Genomic DNA, 20,643 nt, shown 5'->3' on the forward strand with positions numbered 1-20,643 from the left:
TAAAATCATTTTTTTTGTGTGTGTTTGCCTTTGGTTGTTAGACATTTAAAGGTGCCTAGAGTCATTCTTCTATAAATTTGTTTTATTTAATTTATCTGTTTGTAATTTATTGGTGTTAAGATAAATAATGAAAAGTTGTCATTTTAATCACTTTTAAATATCTAATGGCATTAAGTGTAGTCACCTTGTGCAACTATCGGTACCATATATTGCCACACTAAGAGACCTCATTTTTTTGTTTCTTACCCATTTTTGTTAATATAATTTTGTATGCATAAAGAAACATCATTTTAGCTTACTTTTTTTTATGCAATTACTTGTTATCACCTTACCCTTACCGATTTTATATTTATGATTTAAAGTATGTCTGAACATCTGGAATATGACCTAAACATTCATTACTACAAATGAGAAGTGGTATGCTGATATGTAAGATACACAGGGTAATGGCTAGTCTAGTCCTGGCTGCCTTACTTTACCTGTGAACCTTCTGGAGCTGTGGTGACTCTTAGCCAATGGTGGGGAGTTAGCTTTGTCATGCCTCAAAGCAATTTTAGGGAGCTGTTGTAAGAGAATTAATAGTGTCCATCCTTTAACTTCCAGGTTTTTTTTCTAATGGTTTTCAATTTCATTTGTTCAGTAAGATGACAGACACTTGTCTGCCTCTGTGTGCAGGTTGCACACAGACCCTGAGAGAGAAGTGTACTGTATGAGCATGACCCTGGGCAATGAGTGAACAGGAAAAAAGGAGCTTAAACTGATCATTTTTATTGCTTGTTTCACAAGGGAAGAGCATCTGTGTTGCGTTTTAAAATCATTACTTCTTTGAGTATGTATGTATGTATGTATGCATGCATGCATGTATGTATGTATCTACCTACCTATATATCATCTATATCTATGTTTCTATGTGTTTATTCATGGCTAAAGGATAAAATACTGAAAGATTTTTAGTTCATTAAAATGTGCTTCTAATTATTGTGGAGTTTTTCAGATTTTTGGTCTTAATTTTGAACTCATTTTATGTTTAATGTTAGTTAGGGTAGAAGAACAAAAAATTAAATATGAAGTAGCAAAAAGATCCAAATAGAATACCTACATATTATCAGATAACAAAAATAATAAACATAACTGTGGTCTCTGATTTTATTTGCTTCAGATAAATAGACCTACCAGAGTCTCTTGAATGTATTTTATATACTCTACTTTCCAGGTTATTGTCATGATTTAAAAACAAAATAAAATAGTTTACATGGATATGAGGGTGCTTTCATTATGAAAATTTCTCCATCAACTTGAGAACTCAATTTTGGAAGACATTTAAATTAGAGAGCATGAAGCATTTAACAATATCAAAGGAAGAAAAGTAGATGTTCATCAACACTCCAAAGAAAATCTCTGTTTTTATTTTCAGGCATTTGTTTTAGAATAAATAAGCTGCTACTGTGTTAATAAACAAAATAAAACAATAGAGTGTTGTGTTCATCAATGAGGTGTATAAGCTTCCTAAAAGAGAATTTATTCTGCTTTTATTATTGAATTTGTGATAAGTAGATACTGGTGTGTATTCAGAAAAATCTAATATTGCTTCAGTATAGCAGTAAATGTATTGTTTCACTTACCATTAGTGAGTGACTGATGTTTGAATTGAGTCACAAGAGTGTGGTGCTCAACAGTTGCGTCTGTAAGTCAAGTGACAGCCAGGGCAAGACCAGGGACCAGGTTCCTCTCTGCCTGCCTGCTATGGAAAGGTTAACCACTTGAGTTGTGCTACTCTGGAACTAGAAGTACTAGGTCTAACAGTGTTTCGACATTCTTGGAGAAAGATAGGTAACAGTGAGACATTGATAAAAGAAAATTATTTGTTCTTCAGACTCTTATTCAAATTTATGTGTATTTATGAAATGTAGTTTTTTATTTTTAATCAAATTTTGATTTTATTCACAAGAGCAAATAATTGCAGTATAACTCCAGTAAATGTGGTCCCAGATAGAAGGCAATGAAGCCCAATGGAAAAGGTCATGTGGGTTCAGTGCTTTGGATTATTATGTTTTCTTACAGTTGGTTGGACTCAGCAGATCAATTTCTCAATTAGCCAAATGTAAAATTAAAGTCTGATGCTAATCACTAATATGCACATAAATAGCTATAGGGTATTAATTCTTTTCAAATGGGAATTCATGTTGACAAAAACAAAATGTCAGCTTGGTTAATTTGTTTTAAAGTCTTAATCAAATCAATGAACAAAAAAGTTATATTTCTAAGCTAATTAGTTATCTAGATGAACAACATTATTGATGTAAGATTATTGATTAATACTCCTCTCATAGACAAGGCATGGAGGGATGGAAAATATAATAATTTATTGACATATACCACTTTTGGAAATGCTTCATATCTGAATTTTCCTGCCATCTTGTAATACTCTCTCAAGTGAAATAAGAAACCTAGCACAGCTCAGCTAAGGTTTCTCAGGGCTAACACAGCTCCTGCACGTTTAATGCTCCAAATGCTTCTCTTTCTACAATCATGCCATTCCTTCTATGTCTGTGTTTGCACAAACATCATGGATGTAAATGAACATTGCACCATTATAAGTGAACGTGAGCATCATTAATTTAAAAAGAAAATCATTAAAATCTAATTAATGATCTTTTAAATTTTATTTATACCTATTAAAAATTTTGATGCTAAAGGGAATCAAACCTGGTGATCACATACATGCTTGGCATATGCTCTACCTCTGTCCTATATTCCAACTCACAATGTGTAGCAAATGATGGATTAATCATGATTTGATTGTTGGTGATGGTAACAATCGAGATGACATGCAGCTCCCTGAAATGGCAGAAAAGCTGGTGATGGAGGGGGAAGAGAGATCTGATCTGGGGACTGGTTCTAGATGGCTCAGTCAAGACATGCTGTAAGAAAGAAAAATGAGGTCCTTATAGAGGCTTCAGGCAATATTGAGAATAAACAGAATTGAGCTAAATTTCTAAATGCAAAAGAACAAGGAAAAGGAGAAGCCAAGTCTCACAGCCTGGGGAGTCAGGACACCTGTTCAGGTGATGACAGAGAAGGGGAGATATCTGGGGTTGGAAAACTTTCCAAAGTGGAACTAGATAGTCCTCAGACAGTACTTATTTTATGGGCTTCTCATGACTTGAAGATGGGAATGTTGAGAACACTTGAAGATGTTGAGAGCTTACAGCTTTGCATTATATATTTGCAAATATATTTACAAATGACATTTAACCACTTTAAATTTCCAATTTTAAAACCCAGTGAATTTCATAAAATAAAACTTAAAACTTCAACAGGTTGTTTCATCTAGGAAGCACTCATAATATACCCCTTTCTCTTTTTAAATGAAAGTGATAAGTTCATTCCCTATTGGAGGTAATTTCTATGTAGCCTTCCACTGTGAAGTACAGTAAATAATATGCTGAAAATATCTTGAGCATAGACTTGAAGTTTATAACTCTATTTTGACACCAAGTGGGCATTTTCATTGTATTTGTGTTAAGTCTAATAGAAAATACTAAATTTTAAAAGGTTATGTCTACATCTGTATCCTATCTATCTATCTATCTATCTATCTATCTATCTATCTATCTATCCACCTACCTACCTGATATCAGATATCCAATATCTGATAGATATCTATCTATCTGTCAGGTAGATAGATCTATATGCATCAGTTTTTAAGAAAACTTATGGATATATATGTATATATATATGTATATTTGAAACAAAATATCAGAAATATGTTCCTATTAATAACGTGTTTATTTGACAATTTCAGGGGCTATACCACATTTTCTTGTGTGGCTATTTCTTTATCCATGTCTGATGAATATGTTCACAGTGTTTTATATGCATACCGTTAGATTTTTATATTAAGTATACACTTTGATTGTCTTATTTCTGCATTAAAAAGGTTCAAAGGGTATTTTTGTACTTGTCTTTACAATAGTGCCTGGATGTTATTATACTTACACATCTATCATTTAATCATACAAAAGTAAACAGTCAACGCCAAGAGCTAGCATTAGCATCTCACAGAAATTCACTGCCAGGGGAAAAATGTCTGACCATCTTCTGGTCCTAGCTATAATTGTATTTTTAAGTTTTTCTGAGCAAAGAATTGATTCAAATAAATTCTTAATTGCTTTACTAAATCTTTCGCGCAAGTAATAATTTTTTTTTCATTTGATATTTTAACTTTTCAATATTTTGAAAAAATTGAAAACAAGTATTATGTCACACTGGTAAGAGAATATGAATTAAAGTTTATAATTAATAACCATCCATATTTTAATTTTGGCAGGAAACAGTCACTATAAGTGATAATTTTAAATATTTAACAAATATTTTTTTTAGATTTGAAAATATAAAAAATTATTTATTAGACAATATTTTCATATTATGAATCACATCTTCAATGAGTATGCTAAAGTCAGATTATATCATTATGGTTTAAATTATGGCAACTTTTCTCACATGTTTCAGTGTTTTCTTTAATTATCACCTAAATTATTGTAGGTGCAGTATAGAATTCCAAATCACCATGGTAATACAGACAATTTATATTTATCACAGTGGCTGAATGTACATTGACAGTTCTTGTAATTGCAGAAAATCATCTCTATTATAAATAAATGAGTTATATCCTTTTTAAATTTTACCCATAAATTTTTGTCAGAAATGAGTCAATCTCTACTATTTGATATTTTATTCATTACTATAGACATTTGACATCTGTTCCTATTAAGTTGTCTGTATTTGATTAGCTCATGGTATTTCTGTGAATATTAACACAATATTAATTTTGAAGGACAATAAGAGACTGTAATTTAATAATATTTCAACAATGAATTAGTACAAATGTGTCCATATCTCAGACAGTTATTTCCAAACACATATTTCCATCAGCATGCCATTCAAATTGCTCCTTAAAATGGATTTTTCTTCTGTCTATTTGTTTCTGCTATTGTTTTAATTTATTATCATGTTGGATTTTTTTTAAAGTTTAGTAAAAGCTTATTTATTTATTTATTTATTAAAGATTTCTGCCTTCGCCCTGCCACCGCCTCTCATTTCCCTCCCCCTCCCCCGATCAAGTCCCCCTCCCTTGTCAACCCTAAGAGCAATCAGGGTTCCCTGCCCTGTGGGAAGTCCAAGGACCACCCAGCTCCATCCAGGTCTAGTAAGGTGAGCATCCAAACTGCCTAGGCTCCCACAAAGCCAGTACGTGCAGTAGGATCAAAAACCCATTGCCATTGTTCTTGAGTTCTCAGTAGTCCTCATTGTCCATTATGTTCAGCGAGTCCGGTTTTGTTGTTGGATTTTTAACTGAAATACTTTTTACTTATTATATTTTGGATGTGCTAGGTATTGAAATCATTACTTTGCCCAGAACTTCACACACACTAGGCAAGAGTTCTACCACTGAACTATATACATATCCTTGTGATTTTTCTGTACAAATATCCTCGTATACTTAATAATTAACTTTTGATAATTTTGGAAATTATATTTTATGAAATTACATTTTTAATTAATGTTACTAAAATTCATCCAACATTAGTGATTACATGTATAGTTCATCCTTTTGACTGATATGTGATATTCTATTACATTAATATTCTATATACCATTATTGATTTATTTATTCTTTGAAGTATTTCGAATGAATTCAAGTCTGTTTTTATAAAAAATTCAAATAAAGTATTAGTACAGTTGTATATTAATTTTTCTATCAAGAGAAGAACTACTTAACACATCATATTTTTAGGTTATATACAATCCCAAAATAGTATAAAAATTCAGACTTAATCTACCCATGAAAATAAATAAAAATATTCTAAACAAAACATTGGAAATGGAATCAATAATGCATATAAATATGAGACATTGAAATCAAGTTGGATTCATACTTAGTCACATTATTTAACATAAGAAAATGCAGAAATATAACTCATTAGCAGAAATAAGAGGAAAAAAATCTCAACAGAGGTAGGAAAAATCACTTATAAAATGAAAATCTGCAAGAAAATGTATTAAAAAATACTATTACATTTGGAAAAATGTTTTTTAACCTGATAAAAGTTGTTCAAGACACTAAGATCAAAAGTGATAGTAAGACAGAAACAATAATGTCCACTACTTCTTTTTTTGGTAAACCTTTATTAGAATAAAGGTCGCAGAGGTGCGAGCTGGTGAAATGGCTTTGCACTAAAAGGCTTCTGCTGGCCGGGCGATGGTGGCGCACGCCTTTAATCCCAGCGCTCGGGAGGCAGAGGCAGGCGGATCTCTGTGAGTTCGAGACCAGCCTGGTCTACAGAGCTAGTTCCAGGACAGGCTCCAAAGCCACAGAGAAACCCTGTCTCGAAAAACCAAAAAAAAAAATAAATAAATAAAATAAATAAATAAATAAATAAATAAATAAATAAATAAAAGGCTTCTGCTGCCAAGACTACACATTGTGTTTAATTGACAAACCCTATATGGTGTAAGGAGAGAATCCACTCTAGCAACTTGATACCTGATATACTTATATAGACTATGGCCTAACTCTTCCATCACATACACAGAGTAAATTAATCAAATATAATATTTTAAAAAGTACAGTAATAAGAGAATAAAAAGCTTGTCCATTACCAGAAAAAATGGAGAAAATAAAAGATTAAATATCTAAGCATTATAAAGGAAGAAACAAAAGTATGTTCATGCATATCATTATTCTTTATATAGAAATAGAAATCTAGAGATAATTCATTAAGTATACTGGAAAGTCTTTGAAAGGACTCTAAACTTTGCAACTATTGTCTCTTTGAACGTTATTTTTCCTTATAGGAAACAGCCAGAGCTTGTTTTGGCACTTAGTGGCTCCTCTGACCTCTTCCTTTAGTTGTCAGTGGCATATGTCCTGGGAAATAAATTCACCTTTAGTTTAGAACAATTTTCCCAGATGCATAAAAATGTCAACTGTATTTCATATACTTGTAGTAAAGTTTTTGATAATGTTATTTTTACACTTACAGTGGTGATAAATAATACAAATGTTATATATGATACCACTTACAATATTGGGAAATTACCATGGAAAGAAAAAATTTAAATATATCTGTAGAAGTAGCTCCATAATAGAGTATATTATTAATGTGTAAGTTTCTGCATTCAGTATTTAATACCTACCAACAAACTGGAGAAAGAAAAAAATTGGAGAAGAGAAATATACATTCTAAAAAGGTGTTAAGTCTTGCTGAGGGACTAAATACTAAACAATCTTCAGGAAACAGAAACTCACAAATAGAAAGAGAGTTGAAATATACTAAGTTTTCCCTAGATAATATGTATATTCTATCACTCTTTTAATCCTAAGCCACATTTATGGTCCTAATTTTTACACAGAAAACAAAGCATCAAGCAAAGAGAAGACAAAAGAATTATTAAGATGAATAGGTGATTTACCAGTTTAAGTCTTTGTGTGAATCTCTGTAATTTTTCTAACATGGATAAAAAATTGGCAAATGGGTCAATAGAATAATAAAGGAAAAGATAAGGTGATTTTGTTGTAGAGCTCATGTACAAACATTGTAGCTGTCCAGGCAATAAGAAAGAAGATATTAAACAGAAAGTGTAGAAAATTATCTTTATATAAAAATAAATAAATATTTAATCTCATAATTACTTCATGTATAATTTATAGTTGGATCAAAATCCATATGGAAATTTTAAATGTGAAAAATCGCAATAAAAATACAATTAAATAACATTTAGACTTTGTGATAAAATTATTACATGGAAACAAAATCATTCACAGCAAAAATTGATAACTTCAGTTATATATCTGTGGTGGTTTGAATGAGAAGGGCTTTCATAGGCCCGTGTGTTTGAATACTTGGTCTTCAGTTAGTGGAACTGTTTAAGAAGGTTAAGGAGGTGTGGCCTTGCTGTAGCAGATGTGTCGCTTGGGCTAGGCTTTGATGTTTCAAAAACCTGATGTGTTTTTCTTTGCTTGACATCCTCTATTCAGGATGTAAAGTTGTCAGCTACTGCTCCAATGTCATTTCTGTCTTCTTCCCTCCATGATGATCTGAATTCTCCAAAACACTAAGATGCTGCCAATTAAATCCTTTATTTTGTAAGAATTGACTTGGTCATGGTGTTTCTTTACAATAAAAAAACAGTAATTAAAGCAGCAGTATACTTACATAAACATGAAATTGTATCCCTACCTTACTTTATATATCAACCAGAATTAAATACAATGTGCTTAAAAATGATAAATTTAAGAAGTATCAGTAAAACTATATTAAAAAATTACAAAGGAATAAAATCATGCTCTGCAAAAGTCAATGCATTCAGTTATAAATTTAAATAGCAAGATAATCTCTGATGTCAAAGATACAATTGACTATTTGATTAAAATTCTCTTCTGAGAGTATATTGTCCAAAGTTCTCTTTTTTCTTCTCTCTTCTTTCCTCCTCCTTTAATTGTTCTTCTCATGTGTGTATCAATATCATTGACAGTGATAGAATTATTTAAAACACACAGTTATTCTTTCAATAAAGATTTCACATGCAAATTACTAAGTATTATATATTCAAATATGCATTGAAAGATATCATAAGAAAATCCAATGGCACAAGATACAGAGAGTTTCTCATACAAAATGAGACTATATTGAATTTGTGGAGTAGTAGGATATTTTACTTTTTCCTGAAAGTTCTCTTAAGATGTATTACTTAATCTCACTTAATTGTAATGTTCCTATTCCCATTCCTTTGCTTTAACCACGCATTTGATATCTTAATAGTCTCTTTGGTCATTTTTCTTACAAGAGATTTCTTTTAAACCTCCTAATACATCTGCTTCCCTGAGATGTGTATCACTAAGTAATGGAACTTTTCTTATGTTAAATGTTCAGTCAGCTTATTTGAGTTCTATAAATGCAATTATAGCTTGTATTTCTCCTTCTCAAATGGGGCTATTCATTAACAATGATGACATTTTGCAATCATAGTGCACCTTTAATCCGAGGATCATGAAGACATTTACACAAGAGAGAGGGCTATTGTAAACTGAGTTTCTTAATGGAAAAATCAAGGAGGAGGTTTGACTCAGAGAATAAGAAATGCCATTCAACTATATTCTTTATCCTACCTTATTTTTCACTTAGCAGAAAAAAACTGACATTTCTGCCTAAAATTAACACGTGTTTTACTTTTAATGGGAACATCCAATTGCATGAGAACCTTAGTACTCATTTTGAAAAGCAAAAATTAGCATAGAGAGTTACTCAACAGGATTCTAGAGAATGAATTTACATTATGTAGAATATATTATTATGTATAATTCGTATACACGTTGCACACTTTATGTGTATACATGGTAGTAATTGGCATCAATACTTAGAACTATGAAGTCCATTACCAATTTATCCCAGTATCTTTGATTCTCAACTTTAATGTACTAGTGTTTTTAAAGAGTATTATGTAGCATTAAGTGAAACATTTCACTTGTAGTGATTATCTGATTATATTTGTTGAGTTTTGCATATCATGAATTCAACATCCTAGACAGGGAGTTACGGCTGTCTACTGGAAGAGCATAATATTTTATTTTTATATAAAAGACTGGATGAACAAAGGTAGCACAGACCTTCTCACATTACAGTCTATGCTCTTGCGAGTTCTGCCATGCTTAACATATAGACCCTCAATTTACACAAAATCTCATTTGGAAGGAGGAAATAACATAGAAGTCCACTTAGGATGCTTATGATAAATTTGAAGTACACCTAGCATACCCTCATATATGATTAGTAAAATTAATCATTTGGGAATACCTGAGTGAAATTATTACAAATACAACCTACCCATTTACTTAGAAAAAATTTAATACAGACTCTAACATTAACCATTTGTCTGGTGCTGCTTACATGGTAGTAAACATGATGAGAAAATTCTCTTTTGTCCTAAGCACATATAATCTGTCAATTGTATATCAAGTCATTTAAAAACCTGGTATATTTTAGATACATATAAATGTCACGAAGAAAGTAAACATTGTACGTTATAGTGAGTTGTGGGGATAGGATGTTGATTCTAAAAGTTGTGAATTTACTCTGTGCTATTTGAAATAGAATATGGATAATAAAGAGGTCTGGCTGAAGATCCAAGGAATGAATACTAGGAAAAAGAAGAGATGATAAAGTGGTTGTAATGAAGCAGGATTCATGATTTTGGGGACAGAAATAAGACTAAGATGGATAAATGCAGAACATGAGTTAGGTAAGAGAAATGAGGGACCTTAAAAACCATGAGAAGGCTTTTATGTTTTAATATAAGTTGTACAGGGAGTCACTGGATGAGTTTTAAGAAGAGGAGCAGTGGAGGTGGGCTTGTCTCTTACAGTACTGCTTTGTTTAATGGTCAAAAGTACACAAAGTGTTCAGTGTGAACACAGAGTACTTTCTTAGGATCCATAGAAATACCATCATGGTCTGGAGTCTTTAGGGGGAAAGAAAAAAATGTGTGAAGTAGGAGTCATTTGGAGACTGGATCTGTTAATGGACATATGTGAGCAATCGTTTGCTTTTATTTTTCCCTTGCGGAACACTGCAGCTTTTATTTTAGGATCTCATTGCCAGATCTGGCATCTCTTGACTCCTTGGTCAAACTTGGGGAATTCACGTACTTAAAAAGGGAGAAACAAGTGAAAGATATGAAGTCAAGTTTAAGTCGAATTCAGGAGAGAGGCTTTGTCTGTGAAATCTGACTACGTTGGGGTTTTTTTTCATCTTTTTTATTGATTTTTATTGAGCTCTACATTTTTCTCGGCCCCCTTCACTGCCTCTCTCCTCCCCTTCAACCCTCTCTGTTTAAAATGGCTACAGCAACCAGAATGAGTGAATTCTGAAGCATTAGTTACTACACAGTACAAGTTTAAGATGGAAATGTCTATAGAAGATGATTATATGCAAGAAAATTAGAAGAAAAATGAAAGTTGGAAGTGCATTGAGTTAATCCAGAAGCCAATAGGGAAATGTAAAGCCATTGAGATATGATAGCAAAAGTGTGGATGGGGAAGGATATGCTAAATCCAGTGCAAAAGTCTCCCATGAATGAGACTAATTAAGGTCTGTGGAAAGTGTTTTTGATTCCTAAACACATTATGATGTCATTTCAATTTGAATATTTGATACTGTTTACTGGTTGTAATGCATACTTGATAAATTGTATAAAAGAAAGGAAGGCATGAATAACAATAATTTTATTGAGCATTATTTTTATTGGATTTGGGTCAAAGATTTAAATCTCAAGAAATCCTTAGGGTACAGAAACTAAAATTAACTGATTACATTCTTAAGTCTTCTACTTGCCTAATATTGTAGGTGGTAATGGGATTACTAACCAGTAACGTCTGCCTCTAAGTGGGAAAGAAAGTAAAGATTTAAAGAGACATGCATGAGGGATAATTAAAAGTAGTCTTATTTCTTTTACATTTAAAAGTAAACAAATTATTGATGCATTCTTCCCCTCACACTAATGAAACAATACAGCATGAACCAAGTCTTCAAAAGTGTAGGCAACGGATGAACTGTATTGAAGACAGTTTCAGTCACAGTGTTCTGTTGTTTGCCGGTCACATGCATTTCATTTGCCATATCATACAACAATAGTTTGGAGGAGCTGATACTATGATGTCATATAAGAGATGAAAAGAGTTCCATATAAATAACGTCACTTGCTTAAATAACCACAATTAATTTGAAGTCAGACTTCAGTCTCCAAATCCCAAGACTAGTCTTTCCCTATATAACATTCAAAGGAGCCAACATTTTGACATTAAAATTTTTCTACACAACCATATTAGAAGTACATGTTGAGTAATAAAAATATAATTTTTATACACATTTGCAATTGAACAGAAACTTCTCAAGGATATTTTTAGACCCTGAAGGCAATTTCTGACTAGTAAAAATGTCATCTCACAAATCTATGAGTTTGTTCTCCTTTTTTTCACAGGCCCACATGGATAGAAAGCATGTGAAAATGTAAAGTATTGCAAAATGTATAAAATATCTATAGTGCAAGGTGAAATGAAAGAAAACTCAGAAAATCTGATGGGCTATAATTTAGAATATATCAAATATCTAAATAGTCTTAATTCAAATATACGTTATATTTATTATGATAGCTGTTATTAAACCACAATAAATTGATAAATACTTGAATTTTTCAAAGGCAAATTTTACTTAGTTTTATTTTTCAGGGTGGCCAGTTTCAGAACAAAAGATGATTTTTTTAAACAGATGGCTAAAATGTGGAAAGGACTGAGCTACTAAGGAGCCCTTCCTGGCTATTCAAGTTTGTTCTTTGTTTCACAGTTCAGAGTACTAGGGGATTTGTCTGCAGTGAGTCAACATTCAGTGGTACTAATTCCCAATGTGAGAAGGTTGAAGTAATTCAAATGAACTCTTAGTTTTGACCAGAAAGCAGATTAGGAAACCAAGATGCAAGGCTCATGAGGAATAAAACATGCTTTAGTACAAGTAATTAACTCGAAGACCACTCAAACATATGCCATAGTTTGGGGTTGGTTTCTACTGAGACAGTGATGACAACGTGATAGATGGGAGGTGATATAGATAAGTTGATAATATTATGAAGAATATGAGCAAGAGTTTTCTTGAGAATATAAGCAGGAAGTTCTTTTCTTATTAGCCTGTAATTTGTGGAATGCTTCTTCTGTATTGAGCTCTAACTTTGATATAATGCTTGCAACAATAACAGTTCTGCTTGTACCAAAAAGACCATTGGCTTTTGAAAAAAAAACCAAAGCAGTTTCTGCTGCATTGAGCACATAGGGGGCCCTCAATAAATATCTCTCTAACAAATTTAAGATCATATGTGAGAAGAATAATAACGTACGAAGAGGGAAGTGGAGAATTGGTGGGTCCACATTGGAAGAGGCTTGGTTGTTCATTCTCTGACCAGTTTTGTATGATCAAGTTTCTACAAGTGTGTGACTTACGCAACAAATTATTAAGAGAAGTTAGGAGAAAGAACAAGGAGTTATGTGTGAAAAGACAGAATGATGAATCAAATTGTGGAAAATTCAGGTAACTCGTAGGGATCCGTAAGAGAAATGTCATGGAAATTTTATTTGCTCATAAACTGCCAGAAAACAAAAATGGCACTAATGCATATTTACATGATATTCACTGTGTATTTACACAGATTGTTTCATTTAATCATGTAACTGTTTGTGTAAAGATTACTATAAGTTTAATTTAAGATAAGAAAAGTGAGATATAGTGAAATTGAGACTGTACCTAAAACAATAGCAACCACTATTTACTAAGTGGTGGGATTGGGAGTTTGAACCCAAGCTGATTTCAGAATCCGTTTTCTTGACCACTTGCTCTTCTGAGACAGGGTTTTTCTGTAGCTTTGGAACCTGTTTTGGAACTAGCTTTTGTAGATCAGACTGGCCTCGAACTCACAGAAATCTGCCTATGTCTGCCTCCTGAGTGCTGGGATTAAAGTCATGTGCCACCACCACTCGGCTTCTTGATCTCTTTCAAATCTTCCCCCTTAATGTATTGTCAAATCTGATGAAGTTGATAGTAAAATGATATTAGCAGTTATTATTTTGGGGATAGTGAGTCTCTCATTAACTTCCAACCGGCATTCTTTTAACTGGAGAAATAAGATAGTGAAGCAGCTGGCTATAAATTTATACATGACCCAGCATGCTGTCATCATCTGTACATTACTAAAGTGGCACCTTCTGTCATGGGAACAATTGTGGCATGAAAGATTGAAAAGCAGTCATTTGATAAACAATATGACAGCAGTAGTTATTTTAGATAGAGAAGATTAAATATAGTCTTATTTTTAAAAATGATATATAAATATTAGACAGTGATTTTTTTATATTGTTCATGACATATGTGTTTTTTTCAAACAGAAATCTGTTACTGAATCATAATAACTGTTTAGGCATCACTTAAAAAACTTACATATTCTTCTTACCAATATATTGATATTTACTAATAATGAGCAATGGGTGCATCATAATATTTAATTAACCTATGCATTGCTCTAAATATTTCACAAGATTTAACTGACGTAAATTTCACAAAATCACTGAGGAAAAATGTCATTACTCCTGCGTCACAGAAGTCCACAGGAAATACTTAAGAGGCTAAACAGTCTGAGAAATGTTTTGTTCAAGAAAAGAAAATAGGTTTCTTCTTGAGCATCTAAAGAGTAGGAAGATAATACTGGCTGATTAAACATTGATTTTCTTTCATTATTTATTTATAAAATCATTTCCTTCTTGAATGCCTGAAAATAATAATTAGTAACAAAGCCCATGTGTGCTGCTCTTCATGACCTCAAGGCACATTCATCCTCATTGTTCAGTTTTTGCTACACACGAAAAGAGTTCTTAAAATAAATGGGGAATCAACATGAGCGTGTAGCCTTCTGTTTCTTATACCAGTGGCCCTTTGTCCTTCTTTGTGCCATCTCCTGTAGGCTCATCAGTTCTTGATAGTATTAGGTATCTGTGGTCCCCTTAGATACTTCATATCAGGTTCAAAGTTCAGAATAAATTCAAGAATATGGAATTATAACAATCCCATCTCTGTTTAATACTGTGCAAACATTGTGATCACAATTTTGCCACTCATATTCTAGTTACATGCAAGTTGATAAGTTATAGTTAAAGTTTTTATGACTATTAAGGTAAACTTTTCAAATAAATTAAGAAAACCACTATTGGATGGAAATACATAATTTGTTTGTTTGTTTGTTTGTTTGTTTTTGGGACAGAGTTTCTTTGTGTAGCCATGGCTGTCCTGGAACTCACTCTTTAGACCAGGTTGGCATCAAACTCACAGAGATTCTTCTGCCTCTGTGTCCCAAGTACTGGGATTAAAAGTGTGTACCATCTCTGCCCAGCTTTTACATATTTTTGGCTGTATTTTTTTTATATTTACTGAGTTCTATATTTTTCTCTGCTCCCCTCCCTGCCTCTCCCCTCCCCCTTCAACCCTCCCCCAAGGTTCCCATGCTCTAGCAGTTTACTCAGGAGATCTTGTCTTTTTCTACTTTCTACCTCCCATGTAGATTAAATCTATGTAAGTCTCTCTTAGTGTCCACATTTTTGTCTATGTTGTCTGGGATTGTGATTTGTAGGCTGGCTTTCTTTGCTTTATGTTTAAAAACCACATATGAGTGAGTACGTGTGATAATTGTCTTTCTGTGTCTGGGTTACCTCACTCAAAATAATGTTTTCTAGCTCCATCCATTTTCCTGCAAAATTCAAGATGTTGTTATTTTTTTCTGTGTGTAGTACTCCATTGTGCAAATGTACTACATTTTCCTTATCCATTATTTAGTCAAGGGGCATTTAGATTGTTTCCAGGTTCTGGCTATGACAAACAAAGCTGCTATGAACATAGTTGAGCATGTGTCCTTGTGGCACGATTGAGCACCCTTTGGATATATACCCAAAAGTGATATTACTGGGTCTTGAGGAAGGTTGTTTCCTAATTTTCTGAGAAATCGCCACACTGACATCCAAAGGGGTTGCACCAGCTTGCATTCCCATCAGCAGTGCAGAAGTGTTCCCTTTCCCCCACAACCTCTCCAGCATAAGTTGTCATCAGTGTTTTTGATCTTGGCCATTCTTTCAGGTATAAAATGGAATCTCAGAGTTGTTTTGATTTGCATTTCTCTGATGACTAAGGATGTTGAACATTTCCTTAAGTGTTTTTCAGCCATTTTAGATTCCTATGTTGAGAGTTCTCTGTTTAGGTCTTTACTCCATTTTTTTTATTGGATTAATTGTTCTTTTGGTGTCCAATTTCTTGAGTTCTTTGTATATTCTGTAGACAGACCTCTGTCTGATGTGGGGCTAGTGAAGATCTTTTCTCATTCTGTCCTTTGTTTTACAGTTTTAGGAGGTCCCATTTAGTAATTGTTTCTCTCAGTTTCTGTGTTGCTTCGGTTATATTTAGGAAGTAGTTCCCTGTGCCAATTTTTTCAAGTGTACTTTCCACTTTCTCTTCTATAAAGTTCAGTGTGTCTGGCTTTATGTTGAGGTCTTTGATCCATTTGGACTTGATTTTTGTGCATGGTGATAGATATGGGTCTATTTCCATTCTTCTACATATTGATATCCAATTATGCCAGCACCAGTTGTTAAGTATGCTTTCTTTTTTCCATTTGATATTTTTTTGCTTCCTTGTCAAAAATCAGGTGTTTGAAGATGTGTGGATTGATATCTGGGTCTTCTATTTAGTTCCATTGGTCCTCCTGTCTGTTATTATATCAATACCAGGCTGTTTCCAGTACTGTAGCTCCGTAGTAGTGTTTGAAGTCAGGGATTGTGATGGCTCTAGTTTTTTTTTATTGTACAGGATTGTTTTGGCTATCCTGGGGTTTTTGCTTTTCCATATGAAGTTGAGTACCCTTCTTTTGAGGTCTTTGAAGAATTTTGCTGGGATTTTGATGGGCATTGGATTGAATCTGTAGATTGCTTTTTGTAAGATTGCCATTTTTACTGTGTTAATTCACAAGAGCATGGGAAATCTTTCCACTTTCTGGTGTCTTCTTCAATTTCTTTCTTCAAAGATTTAAAGTTCTTGTCATACAAGTCTTCCAATTTTTTGGTAAGAGTTACTCCGAGATATTTTATGCTATTTGTGGCTATTGTGAAGGGTGTTGATTCTCTGATTTCTTCCCCAGCACTTTTATCTTCTGTGTACAGTAGAGCTACTGATTTCTTCGAGTTAAACTTGTATCCTGCTGTACTGATAAATGTGTTTATGAGTTGTAGAAGTTCCTTGGTAGAATTTTTGGGATCACTTATGTAAACTATCATATCATCAGCAAAGAGTGAAATACATACATAATTTAATTTGTAAATTGTATGCAATTTAAAGACTATAATGTAGAAAGGGACAGCAAGATGAGGAAATTGCATCACAGAAGATAAATTAGATCTAATTCCCTTTGAGGTAATGGGGCCTGCAGAAAGAAGAAGGCACCAAATAAAGGGATTGCTGTCAACTGTATATTTTGAGTTGAGAATGAATAATCCATGAAGATGAAGGGTGGTCTGAAAGCTGTTAGGGAAAAATCAAATCTGTGTAGAGAGTGTGGTGAGGTGGAAAGAGAAAGCGCTGTGGTGCTCATTCCTTCCTACTCTTACACCTGTGATTATAGATGTGCTTGGAAGGAAAGTAAAGGTGAGCAGAAGTATCAGGAGAAAAAAAATGCTTTCAAGAGAAATGGAGTTTAGAAGAGACTAAATTCATTGCTTCCTGCTGTTCTGCTACCATTACACTCATCACAATGAATCATGAGGCTTTGATGATCCGAGCGAAGCTAGGCTTTTCCAGAGCTCACTCGAAGCCTTGCCCAGTGGAGGTTTCCAAGAGCAGCCTGCAGTGATCTACTCAGAAGCAGTGGAGCTGAAAAGTGCACCTGCTTCATATTGGAGCAGAACTGTCCATAAGTAAAGCACTTAGGCTTCTCACTTGGAGGCTCTGTCTATTTGGGGTTGATGTTTCCAGTTTGTATTGTACAGCGGATGTCATACATCAATACATGCACATTTTCCCCATGAAGTCAAATTCTATGAAGCTAGTATTAAATATTCAGACTTTCAATTTGTATTTATTTAGCTTGTACATATATTACGTAGCTTGACTTCTCAGCATTTATTTTCTAATGTATACATAAAGTCCATCTTATTTTTATATGTGCATCTAAGTTTATTTTCATGTAAAAGATATTATACTATCAAGAATAATATTGTCTGGATTACAATTGTTGCATCCTTTACTACACAGAAAATATTTTATCTACCATTCTTCCTAAGAGGAAAATAAGCCCACTGGGATATTTTATACCTTGTTAACACTCTTTTCCTAATCTTTATAGGCAGTGCGGGTACACCTGTCACTTTTAATGAAAATGGAGATGCTCCTGGACGCTATGATATCTTCCAGTATCAGATAAACAACAAAAGTACAGAATACAAAATCATTGGACAGTGGACCAATCAACTTCATCTAAAAGCAAGTATTACTGTTTGTGAATATTGTTCTATCTAGCTCTTAAAGGGGGATGCTTCCTTTTAAAACACTACACTTGAACATCATCAGAGAAAACCTACAATATTCATAAGAATAGATGAAGTCTAGTCTTCTTTGGACTATATGCACTTAGAGCTCAGCCCAATGTGGGGTCCCTGTGTCTAAGGCAGCTGCCATGCATTTGTCCGTGTTTTATCACTTAGCTGGCCTCAATCTTTTCCCATACAGGCACTAACAGACCCAAGCAATGTTTCATCTGTGTCAGCTCATAGAATCTCTCTCTTAAGCAAGGAATGTCCTGAGAATTTGGAGGCATGATATTCCATGATGGCACTCAACACTACTGCAGGAGCTTTGGCCTTGAAGGTCAAGAGATGTCTTGAAAAACCCACAGTGCAAGGGCAGGGGCAGAGGTAGGAGAGAAGGATTGTAGTGTCCTTCATCCCAACTGAAAAGACTCATTTCACATTTAAACAGCTACAGCTATATTAACGCACGCTGACTTCAGGTATAGAGTAAGTTCTGTTGACTCAACCAAGAATTGCAGTTCTTATACTGTACCATTCTTGCAATGCTTAAGAATGCTTATGTCCAACACTTAGGACCTGAGAGGAATCATTGAGATAGGTAGTACTTTCTTTTGAGGGCCATAAGATGTCTGTAAAAGTATTTCTGCTGACCTAGAGACTGATTCTACACTGCTGTCCATTTGCAATGTGTATTTAATTCTCTCTTGTAATGAAAGAACCCTTCTCAAAGACACACAATCACAGGGGCATGCTCATGTGTTTTCTTTTATTTGAGGCCATTCCAAAACATTGGGTGCTACACTAACACATTTTTCTCATCCTGTATGTTCAAATGTCTCTTGAAGTGACATCGTTTTGTAGTATCTGTCACCCAAGCTCACAGTCAAGAAGTGATGATAATAAATTACAGAACCGGAGTTTGTTTCTTGGGAGTAACTTCCTGATCACTGCCATGGTTCTCATTCTGCCATGCAGGGGCAGCTTTGATTCTAGCTAAAGCAAAGGCAGACCTGAGTCGCCACAGTTAGGACTGTAGTTTCTTTGTGAAACTCTTATATTGTTCTGAAACTCAAATTGATTTATCTAAACTGAACTTTGAAAAATGTCACAGATTTTTTTTATGATCTCAATAATCAATATCTATTTGACAGTAATCCTTTGGAAGTATATTTCCATGAAGTAAACTCAATGTGACAATGAAAAATTTGAGAATGGTTTAAATAGTGAAGCAACTTTTATCTGACTTTTGTCAATATCAAAATGCTTTTCATATTGTTTTGGTTAAGAATTTCCATAGTAAAATGAATTGCTTTGGACTCTCATGTACTATGCAGAGTACCAAGAGCTCCAAATAATTATACACACAAATGAATACAAATATATTTCTTCTCTATATGCATAATCTGTTTATTCTAAAACTTAATGTTGAATTTTAAGCTGTGCTTTTATGTACATGTAATGATGCATAAATGCTTTATGTTTGGAACTCAATTTGTTTGGAAATCAATTTGTACAATTTCTCATGCAAGCTGTGATCATTTATACTATACAGTAGGGCTAGACTCATTGAAAGAATGAAGTTACTGCTCTCAGGAGCAATGGAGAAAGAGGCTGTAGAGGGCAGGTATAAAGCAAGGACTAGATTCTGAAGAATGTCAGGATAGTTCATGTAAATCTCCTAAGAACCTGAAATGGAGTCATGTTTGAAGGAGGAGTGGGGATCATTGGAGAGCTACTGATTTATAAACTTTCTGCTTAGATATCTGTATAATGTACAGCATTATTTTTCTCTAGTTTCATAAACTCCAAGGTAAAAACAGTAGCAACTGCTTCATATAGTTGTAATAAAAATTAAATGAAATAAAGAAATCATTTAGTTCATTTCCTGATGCTCATGAGGGCCCTAACGCTGTCTCATGTATTACTCCCTATCTGAGAATTCTGTCTAAGCTGTGGGGTTCTAATAGAGTTTAGGAAGTAGAGAATTGAAGTCCTTTTAGAAGAGAGACTTGAGTTTTCTTTAGAAAGTTCAGAATGGGAGGAAGGAAAACAAGAGAGAAAGAAAGCAATATGGAGAAATCTTACAAAGAATACATCCATTTAAAAAGTTAACGCAATCAGTTCTTTTTACTTTCCTGATAGTTGGAAAATTTTCTCTGCACTTAAAGTGTAAACTTCACATAGGATAAATGCATAGTTCTTTTCTTCCTTTAGTAGTATTGGATAGATATTGTCATTTGGGCATGAGTGGTTTTCAAGATCTCATTTGAAAACCATAAAATGCTTTCTTTCCAAACAGAATTTAAAATTTCATTTTTAATGTCTTTATACACGTATACATACATACATAATACATACATACACATAATATGCAGTATATTGAATAAGGATCACAATGTGGAATAGTTATGATAAGTTAATGAGCAAAGTTAACATGTTACTTGTATACTAAAATTTTTGTGAAAGACATTTAAATCATTACT

General features: G+C 33.5%; 1 protein-coding gene across 3 annotated transcripts in view; it reads left to right on the plus strand.

Moving 5' to 3' along the window:
* Positions 1-20,643, plus strand: part of Grm8 (glutamate metabotropic receptor 8) — an 818,705-nt gene that overhangs the window by 656,073 nt on the left and 141,989 nt on the right. For all 3 annotated transcript variants that reach the window (XM_057770162.1, XM_057770181.1, XM_057770171.1), the window contains exon 8: positions 17,977-18,117. In XM_057770162.1, the coding sequence (XP_057626145.1) occupies positions 17,977-18,117 (141 nt within the window). The remainder of the gene's footprint in view (positions 1-17,976; positions 18,118-20,643) is intronic.

Source organism: Chionomys nivalis, chromosome 1 (assembly GCF_950005125.1).
Source record: "Chionomys nivalis chromosome 1, mChiNiv1.1, whole genome shotgun sequence".
Classification (NCBI taxonomy): Eukaryota; Metazoa; Chordata; class Mammalia; order Rodentia; family Cricetidae; genus Chionomys; species Chionomys nivalis.